Source organism: Acartia tonsa, chromosome 7, assembly GCF_053477335.1.
Source record: "Acartia tonsa isolate MP-2025a chromosome 7, ASM5347733v1, whole genome shotgun sequence".
NCBI classification, from domain to species: Eukaryota; Metazoa; Arthropoda; class Copepoda; order Calanoida; family Acartiidae; genus Acartia; species Acartia tonsa.
Window position 1 is genome coordinate 39647551 of NC_137266.1, and position 14259 is coordinate 39661809.

At 33.2% G+C, this 14259-nt stretch overlaps 1 protein-coding gene across 1 annotated transcript in view; it reads left to right on the forward strand.

The window, feature by feature from the left end:
• Window positions 1-14259, forward strand: part of LOC145323726 (uncharacterized) — a 59256-nt gene that overhangs the window by 40348 nt on the left and 4649 nt on the right. Inside the window, exon 2 of the mRNA XM_080166210.1 lies at window positions 5200-5369. Within this exon, the coding sequence (XP_080022336.1) occupies window positions 5200-5369 (170 nt within the window). The remainder of the gene's footprint in view (window positions 1-5199; window positions 5370-14259) is intronic.

A 14259-nucleotide genomic window follows, 5' to 3' on the forward strand; every position in this document is an offset into this window, starting at 1 on the left:
CCCAAAAGTGAAACGAATCCTGATACCAGATACCCATTAGTCCGAGAATGTACACATCTTTTAAATGTGAGAAAGCCCAATCTGTCCCGATTTTGTATTACGTCATATACGTTTCGGGAAAGAAAAAATCTCTTCAAAAGAGATGGGAGAAAAGGGAAGAGATTTCCTTCCCCCCTTCCCTTTTTTTATGACGTCACAGGAATCGCACTTTTCAAAAGTGATACAAAATCGGGACAGATTGGGCTTTCTCTTTAAATGTACAAGAAAAAATTGTATTTGTTTGTCATCTAAATCCCTTTAAACGGTGTTACTTTAAACAAGAAAGACATGCAGTTAGCTAATGAATTACCTAATTAAAGTTTTAGTAAGAAAAAAGTTTTCATCGCATCGTATTAGACAAGACTGTTTTTAATTTAATTATTTTCATTTTAATACTTGTGGAAAATTGTCTGTAATACGATGCAATAAACGGCTTTTCAATATGGCTGAGAACCAGTTCTAATCCAGAGGATGTCAATCGGTTTCGAAGCCATACTGGAAATCTACCTCAAGCGTGATGCTATTAAAATGTTTTTTTGTTTGTAACTTGTTTGTCCATTTATTGTAGTCTTGGTTAGATTTGGCCGTTTTTTCTAAGACATTTTCTCCCAATTTTAATCTTTTAAAATTTTAGGATATAGTTCCTTTCGTTGTAACGCCTCTTAAGGGGTGTTACGTCGTATTTTCACTGTAGCTTTTTCCCTATTTCTAGCCACTGCAGGGGGCTTTAACCCTGCGGGGCCTATTGCCTAACTTTTCGGGTCAATCACATAACCCAATTTAACCTAACCTAACCTAAAATAACCTACCAAAAGCTACTGTAAAAATACGACGAAACACCCCTTAAGAGGCGTTGCCACGAAAGGGACATTACCCAAATTGTATTAGCGGCTTTGTAAGAACGTTATAAGGCACTCAAACTTAACATATTGTTATGATTTCGTTTGAGTTATTTATTACTATTGAGTACATTCTATACCTACAGGGAAATATAAATGAAAAATAATTGATTGTTTCGATGATTCAAAGATGTAGAGAGACAGGGGGATAGGGGCGGAGAGAGAGACAGAGAAAGAGAGACAGAGAAACAGACAGAGAGACAGACATTAAGAGAAACAGAGTTGGAGATAAGATGATACAGACATACCAACAGACAGAGAGAAACAAAGAAATAGAGAGACAGGCATTTAGACAGAGAATGAGAGAGACAGAGAGATAATAGAGAAAGACAGACAGACATAGAGATAATAGAGAAAGACAGACAGACAGACAGATAATAGAGAAAGACAGACAGACAGACAGATAATAGAGAAAGACAGACAGACAGACAGATATTAGAGAAAGACAGACAGACAGATAGATAATAGAGAAAGACAGACAGACAGACAGATATTAGAGAAAGACAGACAGACAGAGAGATAATAGAGAAAGACAGACAGACAGAGAGATAATAGAGAAAGACAGACAGACAGACAGATAATAGAGAAAGACAGACAGACAGACAGATATTAGAGAAAGACAGACAGACAGAGAGATAATAGAGAAAGACAGACAGACAGAGAGATAATAGAGAAAGAAAGTCAGACAGAGAGATAATAGAGAAAGACAGACAGACAGAGAGATAATAGAGAAAGACAGACAGACAGAAGATAAAAGAGAAAGACAGACAGATAATAGAGAAAGACAGACAGACAGATATTAGAGAAAGACAGACAGACAGACAGATAATAGAGAAAGACAGACAGACAGAGAGATAATAGAGAAAGACAGACAGAGAAATAATAGAGAAAGACAGACAGACAGAAGATAATAGAGAAAGACAGACAGACAGACAGACAGATATTAGAGAAATACAGACAGGCAGAGAGATAATAGAGAAAGACAGACAGACAGAGAGATAATAGAGAAAGACAGACAGACAGAGAGATAATAGAGAAAGACAGACAGACAGAGAGATAATAGAGAAAGACTGACAGACAGAGAGATAATAGAGAAAGACAGACAGACAGAGAGATAATAGAGAAAGACAGACAGAGAGATAATAGAGAAAGACAGACAGACAGAAGATAATAGAGAAAGACAGACAGACAGACAGATATTAGAGAAAGACAGACAGACAGAGAGATAATAGAGAAATACAGACAGACAGAGAGATATTAGAGAAAGACAGACAGACAGACAGATAATAGAGAAAGACAGACAGACAGACAGATAATAGAGAAAGACTGACAGACAGAGAGATAATAGAGAAAGACTGACAGACAGACAGATAATAGAGAAAGACAGACAGACAGACAGATAATAGAGAAAGACTGACAGACAGAGAGATAATAGAGAAAGACAGACAGACAGAGAGATAATAGAGAAAGACAGACAGAAAGAGAGATAATAGAGAAAGACAGACAGACAGACAGATAATAGAGAAAGACTGACAGACAGAGAGATAATAGAGAAAGACAGACAGACAGACAGATAATAGAGAAAGACAGACAGCCAGACAGATAATAGAGAAAGACAGACAGACAGAAAACAATTCAAAGTGAGACAGACAGATAGAGATAGAGATAATTGAGAAACACAGACAGAAAAAAATTTAACGAGACAGAGAGACAAAGAGAGAGAATAAATAGACAGAAATACATACAGAGAAACTCAGAGATAGAGAGAGAATAAGAGGCAGACAGACAGATTGAAAAACAATGTAAAAAAATATTAATGGAGTAGAAAAGTTAGGGACCCAAAAGAAAAGTAAAAGAAAAGCAGAATCCTATTTTATAAGGTACTAAGGTTTTCTTTTTATCTGAAGCTTAGGATCTCAATAACTACTAATCAGATTGAGTTCTCTGTTTTAGTTAAACTTCTCATAGGTCATGTGATGGTTTTAGGCTATTTTGTTTACAGATTATAGTCTGGGAGTAGTTTTAAGCTATTCTAGACCCTATATGACCCTTCAAATACAGAGCCCCTTGATGCTAGGGGCGTAGCAGCTAGTATAAAAGAAAATGACGGTAAAGAAAGTAAGAAACAAAAATATTTAACATTAATTAATTCGAAATTCTTATACACCCTAAACTCGGTAAGATCACTTGTATCCAAGTGAACCTCTTTTGACACCCCTGTTCTTTTATTTTCATATGTTAATACTTTAAAGAGCAGCTACTCTATAAGTCCGTAAGTCACTACGTGAATTTTGGTCAAGCAAAATTAATCTTAAACCTGATTAACCAGGTATCTAAAGGGATAAGACAATGGCTGTTAAATTGATGTACATATCTAAAGATTATACACAAAATTACCCTTTCTGTAGATTAGAATTAGTGGTTGAAACGTTTGTACACTGAACTTCATTAACCAACCGATCAAAATGTAAAAGTCCCCAAAGTAATTAAGTCAACGAATAAGAAAACGTTCTTATAAAACTTTGGGGTCTAGTGTTATAAACAGCCCATTGTCCCCCCTTTCTCTGCTGATTAACCCTAATTGTAAAACCATGACCTGGGGGGGGGGGTTGTTGAATGATTGGTCCACTAACCACAAAAAGGATAATGCCCCCTAATTGTGATTACATTAGTTTAAATCATTATAGGCACGTAATAGTCATAAACAAGTTTGAACAAGGATATATAGATACTTATGCAAATATGTTTAAGCTATAAATAATTTTTATTTTGATGTTAAATGATCATATCATCTTGACTTTTGAATAAATGATTCTTATGATTATAAGGCACAATGCCCAAGTAATTTTGCAACCTATTTCAATTGAATTTTCGTCAAAATATTTCTGTATGCTTTTTGTTCATGGTCATTAGTTTGACAGTCTGTTTGTTAATGGAGAAAAAAATATTTCAGAGAAGATACTTAAAACATATGTGCATATAGACTATACATTTTTTTGTCCATCCGTCTGTTGATTATGACATAGATCTTATTTTTTAAAGGTTTCGTATTTTTTTAGTTTTGCAAATTTGTTTCTATATTCGTTTGTCTATACAATTACATTTATTTTTTTGTGCTGCGCTAGATATGAATGTCTTTATCTTTATTGTTTTTAATCTACACCCAATTACAATGTCTAGATACGCCAATTAGCTGGAAGGTGTAATTTCAATAAGTTTTTCCAGGAAAGGGGTATTTATTCATATTTTATACCTGTATTGTTATGGCTTTTCATTTTCACTTTAAGTTTCCAGTATGGCTTCAAAACTGATTAATATCCGCTGGATTAGAACTGCTTCTCGGCTATACTAAAAAATCATGAATCAATAACATCCCATTACAGACAATTTTCCACGAGTAATAAAATAAAAATCATAAAATTGATACCAGTTTTATTAACCCAGACCTTCGATCCCTTGGAACTAACAATACTGGTTTTAATCTTATAACTTTTCATTTCAATATTTGCGGAAAACTGCCTATAATACGAAGCGATAAATTGCTGGTCCGAATTGGTTGTACTTTTCAGCAAAGCTTTTTAAATGTCTTGGGATGGTTTTAGGTTATTTTCCTGACCTTTCTCGCCCTCCCGTAGAAGCGACTAGTTTTAAATAAAGTATATCCATGTTTTTGTAAGTAATGAATTTTTTTAAAAATTACTTTATCTATTTAGGGAAAAATTATTAACTACCATGTGTAGTCTTATTTAATTTTAGTAGCGCAACTACTAGTTAGTTGCAGGGATCTAAAGGGATAAGACATTTACCGATAAATTGATGTACAATGTACATACCCAATAATGATATAAAAAACTAACCCTTCTGTATATTCCATTAGTGGTTGAAACGTTTGGACTCTCAACTTAATGAACAAACCAATTAAATATCAATAAAAGTCCCTAAAGTTGTTAAGAAAACGTTACTTTAAAACTTAGAAGACTAGTATAATAAACAGCCCAATATCACTCTCAGCGTTAGTTGTAGGATGTTTGTGTGTCTGTCTATCATAGATTTCTTCATATAAATGTAACATATATGTCTTATAGTTTTACGATACTGTTTCATTAATCGTTAACTTTACATTTTGTTATCTAATGTCCATTTATTTCTCTCTTTTTTATGCTTTTTCTAATGTTAATCTAATTATCAATCAATCTATTTTTTGTACTTCAAAATCAATCAATCAATAACGCTTTTTTCATATTTCTATCCGTTTTTCCAGGTATAACAGAAGGCATGCCCGCCAAGCTACAGTCGCTGCGGGGAAGTTCCCTGGCCCGCAGGCTGGAGGCAGAAGCCCGCAGACGCCAGCCGCGCCAGAGGCCTCCGACCGCGCTCTCCCCCGGCAAACCCAAGCTGAGCAAGTACCGGCGGAAATGCGCGAATGCCAAGGTAACATTTTTGTTTCCGTTGTGCACCTACTCTATGATTGAAGTATTTCTGTCAAACCGTACGTTCACAAATGCTATCCTCAGTTTTCTGTAACAGATTGTCTATTTGTCGGTTTGTCTGTCTGTGTGTACTATAGGATCTCGCTAAACGCGGATCCGATATATTTCTCCTTTACAATGTTTATTCTCATTCTCAGGTCCTGGGAAGGTTTATAACTATTTTGATTGGAGGGTAACACCAGCCTCCCGATAGAAATATGCCCCTAGAAAACCCACCTCCATTTTTTCTACTTTTTCTTTTTAAAAAAAAAATTAAAAATTGGTTAGCGAATTTAAACCCACCACCCTCAAGTGCCCCTAGAGGCCTCACTCAAGCAGAAGATAAAGTACAGTAATTCTAAAAATGTAATAATAATAATACTAGTAATGAATAATGTTTAAAAGTCAAAATGTACGGAGCTCTCTAATACTAATGTGGGTGTAAAAAAGGTTCCCGTACAAAAATAACAATAAAAAATGTGGGCCAAATAGTGAAACAGGAATAATTATGTTCATATATAGCGCAGCTATAATCTTTTTTTGACAGATTTATCAATTAATTTTTAAAATCACAGCCAACAAATCTAGAATAAATATTTTTTTACTGTTTTATTATTCGTGAAAAATTCTCTATAATTCGATACAATAAATATTTTTTTTTGTATGGCTTAAAACCGGTTTTAAGCCACCGGAAATTAATGTGATTCAAAGCTATGCTGGAAAATATTTTCTTGGATTAATATCTGGTGGATTAGAGCCGGTTCTCTTCCAGACGCAAAAAATTATGACTAGTATCGTATTATATCCAGTTCCCTACGAATATAAAAATGTAAAATCATAAGATTAAAACCAGTTTTTTTAGCCCGTGCCTTCTTCATCTCGGGGCTAAAAACTGGTTTTAACCTTATAGTTGTACATTTTACATCCGCGGAAAGCTGTTTATTATACGAAATAAATATTTTTTTTAAATTTTTGTGGGGACATTCAAAGGAAAACTTCCTTTTATGGTCTCGAAAACTTACGTAGGCCTTTATTTATCCATCTATCTATCATGTCTATCTATGTGTGTGTGTGTGTGTGTGTGTGTGTGTGTGTGTGTGTGTGTGTGTGTGTATGATTGTTTATGAAAATAGCTTAAGGATATATTTAGGCCTCTTTGCTTTTAAAAGCCTATACCTATAAGCTCACAAATCAGGTTTTGGCAGGGAGGGATGACACATTGGAATGTAAATTTCACTGGTACCCAATGTTTTATGACCAAGTTGTTGGTTTAAAACTTTGTTGAATTTTATTTGTTAGTTCTAACTTGTTATAGTGTCCAAATTTTTAAACTAACAATTTTGATTAATAGAAGGGGTAATTTTATTTATCATCATGGGGATGTATATCAATTTAGATTATAGGACTATTTCATTATTTGATTTTAATATTCTTTAATTCTAAATAACCCCTACTATATGACATATTGATAGACAAACAAACACTTGTACAAGCAGACACACAGACCTAATTATAGAGTAGCTTCGCTTCTTTAAGAATACACATTTATATACGTCATTTGTTCATAAGAGGAAGTACGTACATGCACATTGTATTTATCATCAGGGAGAAAGGGGATGGATAATAGCAACTAAAATAATCTACAGCCCTTCTTTCTTTCTTAGATCAGCATACTTAAAGAAAGCATAGTTACAAATAGAGGAAGAATAATTTATAGCCGATAAATAATACTATTACATAAAGGAGTAAGGTTTTTTATATCTGTAGCTTAATATTTCGATAAATACTTAACAGATTGAGTTTTCCATTTAATGGAATCTTCTCAAAGGTTCCAGGATGATTTTATGCTATTTGATTTTTTTATTAAATTAAATTGATTGTTTTCTTTTATTTGCTAATTTCCCTACCCGTTCGAGAACAGCGTTCATATATCAGCCGCTAGTGTTCTATATATGGATAGTTTTATGCTATTTATTTTTTAGATTTAATTATTGTGATAGTTTTAGGCTATTTTTCTACTTATCATAACCCTTCGATTACAGCGCTCTTAGATGCTAGGGGTGCATCAGCTAATGTCAATTAAATATAAGGAATCTTTTTACACATTTGGAATTTGGGGTGAAGATTTATTTGATTTCATTGTCCCATCCCTTAAACCCTGGTCTCTCATCAATGAATCTGCGCACCTTATTTTCCGCCTTACAAATGAAACATCAGTTTTTAAACTTTTTTTAGTAGGAGAGAAGCTACTCTATAATTCACTTTGTCCGTCCGTCCATCCTTCAGAAATTTACAAAATAACATAGTGAAAATAAAAGTTGATTTTCGACTTTTGTAGAAATATTCATATAAAAGTGAATTCAAACAAACCCGTATATCATATTGTTATCTATAAGTTTGAGCTAGGAAACTTGAGATATTTACGTTCTTGTTAGTGAAAACGGAAAAATATTTTAAAAACTGGTAAATTGATCTGTGTAGGATGAGCTGGCAGTGTCTAGGGCAAAGAAAAGGTCATTTCTTAAGAGATTATAATTCAATAAATTTGTTTAGAGTCCAATCATTAATGGATACCAGTTCTTAAGATATTTTTGATCAATATATTATTTCTTCATTTATTTAACTAGCGGCTACGCCCCTAGAGGCCTCTAGTGTCACGTAAAATTGATATTTTGTCAATCTATATTAAAATCAGCAATTTACCAAAAATATTTTAAATTTTTAAATCATTGACACATAATAACCAATTTAATTTCTAATAGATCCAAAATCAATTAATATGTTTAAGGGACAAAAATGTTTTTTTTTGGGGGGGGGGTGTATTTTGCCTATTTGTTTATACCTTAATCTTGATTTCTTTCCCTATGATATTTAAATTCACACCTTTTAAAACCTATTTTATCAGATTTCTATATACTCTATTTTACTAAGTTGTACTATTTGTATGATATATTTTTTTGTGTGTGACTAAAACCTTCCTTTTAAACCTGAAATTAATAAAAGGACATAAAATATTAATAATAATTGTCCAGAAATTTACAAGAATGGTACTATACTCAGTCGTCCTAAGTGCCATATGGACGTTCGACCTACACACACTTGCTATAAAGTAGCTGCACTGATATTTAAATATAATTTCTGTATAGAATTACCAAAATAGTAAGTTGTATTTATTACAATTGAAATTTTATTTTATGTGTGATTTAAATGAAAGTTTTGCCCGTGGGGTAAAAATTGTCTCATCCTTTACACTTTAGAGTCTTATAAGCTTCTTGGTTCCCAGCTCCTAGGGAGGCGACAAAACGTTCTAAATCAACTCAAATACATTTAGGAGATCTTTAGCTACAGACAAAATTATATATTTATATAACTAACGGCTACGCTCCACCTAGCATCTACGGGCTTTCTATATGAAAATGGTAGTAAGGGTTAGAAAAAACATCCCAAGATATTCAAAAATAAAACAGCCAAAAACCATCCAATCTATCCTTAAATGGAGAAAAGTCTTAATGTAAAAATAATGTATTTATTATCGTTGCTTAAAATCATGGAGGAGAAGGGAAAAGAAAGGTTTGTAGATTAATTAAAGTTCTATTATCCTTTAAAAACTGAGAACTAAAAGAAAGACTAGCTTCAATTTTAATTAATTTAACTTATGTAATTTTGAATTAGTGCTTACTAGTCGCAAATAAGTTGTAATATATCCTTGTTTTATAGGATTAAAGTTCAGCTTTTTATTTATATTAATATATTTATATATCGATACATTGTATGTCACCCTAATGTTTTTTCTCGTATTCATTCGAATCCAGTGGATAGGAACCAGTTCTCATCAATAAGAAAAAACTATGTCTAGCATCGTATTATATCCAGTTTTCTACGAATATAGAAATGTACAATCATAAGATTAAAACCAGTTTTTTTTAGCCGGTGCCTTCGGCACCTCGGGGCTAAAAAAACTAGTTTTAGTCTTATAATTGTACATTCTATATCCGCGGAAAGCCGTTTATAATACGATACGAGAAATAACTATTTCGTCTAACAGGGTTAAGGTGGAATATCATTATCTATGCCTAAAAGAATAGCCCCAAGTTATTTGAGCCATCTTCTGATATATATAAAATAGAGCTACATGCCATTAGAATGATCCACAACTTAGGATTGATTACTCCACGTATAGTATTATTACAATTACAGTATATAACATTCTAGTATGAGGCTTAATTGTGGTCATAATATCCACATAGAAATCAGGAAATTAGTCTATATAAATGTTCTAAAAAATTGTTCGCAATTTTGCAAGTTTTAAGTTTGCAACGTAAACAATGCACGAAATAAAAAATATAATTTTATTCTATTTGTATAAAATTGTGTTTTGAAGATAGGACAGAACATAAATTTATAATAAATGAACCAAAGAAATTTTAACCTGCCATCCAAAATTTTAATATTCTAATAGCTATTTCTCGCATCGTATTATAAACGGCTTTCCGCGGATATAGAATGTACAGTTATAAGATTAAAACTAGTTTTTTTAGCCCCGAGGTGCCGGAGGCACCGGCTAAAAAAACTGGTTTAAATCTTATGATTGTACATTTTTATATTCGTAGAAAGCTGGATATAATACGGTGCTAGACATAGTTTTTTCGTATGGATGATAACCGGTTCCTATCCACCGGATTCGAATAAATACGAGAAAAGATTTTATATTTTTTTCGTAAGTTATGTGCGATACCATTAGATATGTATCGATTACCCATCAATAAACATTAACTTTTCATCACCCTGTTAAATTTGGTGGCATAAGACTTTTAATTGTTTATGTCGATTATATAGCATGCAAAAAAGTGGACTTGGCTGACATAAAATCTACTTATTTTCCAGGGTTCGGAAGCCGCGCCTCAGCCGCGCATAAGCCTCAGTTTTAAACCTGCTTGTGAGCAGATAAAGAAATTTTTGAAAGAAGGATTGACTACTAAAGAGACAGTTTTATACATCCAGCTAAATTTTATAGTGATAAAATGACGATTTCACTGAGGCTTACACGCGGCTTACGCGCGGCTTCCGATCCCTGTATTTTTCAAACAACTAATTTACCCTAAACCAATATAAAGCTTTTAAAATGCCTATAAAAATATCATAATAGTCACCTATTTTAGACAGCTTTTCGCAAAAATTTACTACTTTTACAAAGTGGCTCAAAATCAGCCGTGTGACGTCAAAAAAAGAGGGATTATCTATCTCCTTTTTAGGGGTTTTCTTTCCCACTTCTCCCCTCATCTCCCTCCTTTTATGACGTCACTTGGTTGATTTTTGAGACACGTTGTAAAGTTACAAATTTTAAACTAGTTTTGCAAGTCACTAGGGGCCGAAGGCCCGAGTTAACAAAACTGGTATTAATTATGATTTTTATTTTTATATGTGTGTAAAATTGTCTGTAATACGATGCCATACATGATTTTTCAGTATGGCTAAGAACCAGTTTCAATCCAGCGGATATTGATCGGTTTCAGAGCCATAGTGGAATAGATTTTAAGATAACTTGTCAATGTTTTGACGTCATTATTCAAATATCTCAAAAATTAGCATATTTTTCAGACTCTATTGTGGTTGAGATATCAACCAGAGGGGCGTGCGCAGAATAATTACTTGAAGTGGGGGGGGGGGGGTAGATATAACTGGAGAAAAATTAATCTTATTTTTCCCATGGGGAGGGCTGTTGATTTCTCTTCTAGTTAGGTGTTCAGAGGGGGGAGGAATTTTAAATAAAAATGTTTAAGATTTTATGTTATCCCCTCCCCCTTTTTACAAAATTCTTTTTATTCTATGCAAATAACAGACAAATATACCAAAAGTTTTAAAGTAGCTGCGCTACCAAAAATAAAGTTTACCCAAGTAAACAATGAAAACGCATATTTAGGTCATAAACTTTATTATTGTCAAAGTCTCAGGATAGGCATGATTTATCTGAAGAAAAAAAACTATTTTGCCTTCAACTTTTCTGCCAGTAATAATGACGTCCCTTTTAAAGGTTGTATTTATTTTGATAAAGGCAAATAAGTTTTTCTTTCAGTGAAAAATATATCTTTTAAAAAATACCTAATAGAAAGCGATTTTTACATAGATGCAGAAAATATGGTAAAAAAAGACAATGGATGAAAAATTTATGTACACACCCAATTACTATGGACAAAACTACCCCATCTATAAGAATGATATATTGTGTTTATAAAACTTTGGGAATGATTTATTTTAATTTTCCCCTCCATGAAAGTAGTAGAAGTAAAACATTTATATCTAATGAAAATTAGAAAAATAAAAATATTATATTTTGACTGAAAGATTTTCCTTTTTCCTGCATATAATATTTCTCTAATAAAGTTTATACTGTCACAGACAACAAATTTTCCTTTTAGGGTCTAAATATTATAGTAAATAAACAAGGATAATATTACAAATATCTAGCACAACTAAATAATATTTTATACTAGCGGCTACGCCCCTTGAGTGTAAGTCAACCTTTCATTTTCGATTTTCCGGGGAGTATTTTATTTGAAGAAAACTAGTTTAAATCCTTCTCTGGGGTTCCACTATATAGTAGAACCATATGGGTTCAGCGGTTGGCGAGATCTTAGCTTTTATATATTTTATATAAGGATAAATTTCTTATTTGTGAAGTTATTAGCAATGAATTATAAGATACTAGCGGCTACGCCCCTAGAAGCATCTAGGGGCACGTTACTTAAGGTAGGAGGAGGAAAAGTCGACCTCATCCCATTAAAATTTGAGTTTCAAAAAGATAAAAGGACCAAGGACCAAGGAAATCTTCTGCAAAAAAAATGGGAGGGGGATTTTTTGGTTTTTTGGGGGGGTTGGGGGTGTCCCACCCCCCTAGAGAATAGCTTAAAACCACCGGAGGACCAGTAGGTATATTCCCAGAAGAGTAGAGCCCAATTTGTTCAGCATTTACTGAGATTTTACAAAACATGTGAGAAAAAAAAACTTTTGGGGGGTGGTGTTTTTTTTTAGTATGGGGGGGGGGTTGGGGGTGTCACACCCCCCAGGAAAATAGCTTAAAACCATCACAGGACCAGTAGGTATAATCCCTGAAGAGTAGAGCCCAATCGGTTCAGCAGTTACTGAGATCTTAAGCTTCAGACGGAGAGACTGACAGACATCAAGCTACTTTGTATTATACTAGCGGCTTCGCCCCTAGCCTCTAGGGGCTTTGCCCCAAGAGGTTTGATCAAACCAATTTTTCGTATTTTAGATTTAAAATAAAAAATAAATTTTTTTTTTTTTTGGGGGGGGGGGGGTTAGTCGTCCCCACTATTTTAATTTTAGTTTTAAAAAGAAAGAAAAATTTTTTGGGGGGTATTTTTCATTATTTTTTTTTGGGGGGGGGGTTGGGTGTCCCACCCCCCCCCCCCCAAAAATTGTTATAAACCTTCCCGGGACCTATGAGAAGCTACCCTGTAAAGGAGAACCCGATCGGTTCAGCGGTTAGCGAGATCCTTTGCTACAAACAAACAGACAAACAAACAGACAGACAAACAGACAAACAAACAGACAGACATCGTTCTGCTTTGTATTATAGATATAAATTCAGCTTAATAAATTTGAGTCAAACTATATTTTCAAAATTTTTCTTAAAATGTAAATCTGTCAACAACAAAAACCATTATTATAGTTACTAAATTAATGCTTTGTATTATAGATATAAATTCAGCTCAATAAATTTGAGTCAAACTATATTTTCAAAATTTTTCTTAAAATGTAAATCTGTCAACAACAAAAACCATTATTATAGTTACTAAATTAATGGGCAGAAAAAGTGAAAAATTAAATAATTGAATTTACGCATCTTTAATCAATTTTTCATGGTGTATATTTTTTATTGTTTTCAATTGGTAATTCAATACACAGCCGTGCTATAAGAGTGTTCTTGTGATTTAGCTTGATTGAGAAAAAGCAAAGGAAATAACTTCTATAATTAATCTTTATCTATAATACAATGTATGATGTTGTCTGTTTTATCCTGCTGAACCGATTGGGCTCTACTCTTCAGGAAATACAGATACTTGTACTACCCCCCCCCCCCTCAAAATACTTAGCTGAATTTGCTTTTTTTTGAAAAATAATATTTTTTTGCATAGTGTGCACAACTGCAAAACTTGTCGCGAATCGGCGGCCGAACGGCCGCACCGACATACCGCCCAAAAATGGAGGTGTAATTTAATTTTTACAATCTGTTAATTTTCATAAAAGGAGTGCTTGTCATAAAAGATGTATGAACTTCACTTTTTCGGGAGATTTTTGCAATACTGCAAATTGAAAAAATCAAATTGAAGAAGAGTTTTCTTATGGTTCTAACCATAGTCATTTAAAAGCCCTTCTAGCATTAACTTGTAAATTGACAATAAAAATATTGTTGGTTTTTCTTGTTTTTTTTCCCCCTTTGAAAGGTATAGTACACTAATTTTCCCGTAAAATAGCATTAAACCGGACCAAAAATAATAAATGAACAATGAAAATTGCAATTAAAGTTGGTTAAATTGGTTATGAGATCTTATTGGATATATGTACAATTTACTTCACTTAATTTAATTATATTATATTTGTCATAACGCAGAAGCACCTTTTGCTTTTTTACCAGACAAGTATGTAATTGGCGTAATAATTCTACCCCTATCTACAGTTGTCAACGTTAATATTGGATACAATTGTCATACAGATGACAGACAGTGGTCTGTAGAATAGCTACTCTACAAGGTATGTGTGTCTGTTAGTCTGCCTGTAAAGCATATATTTCTAGCTTGATAAAATGATTATCTAAATTGACATCTTTACTT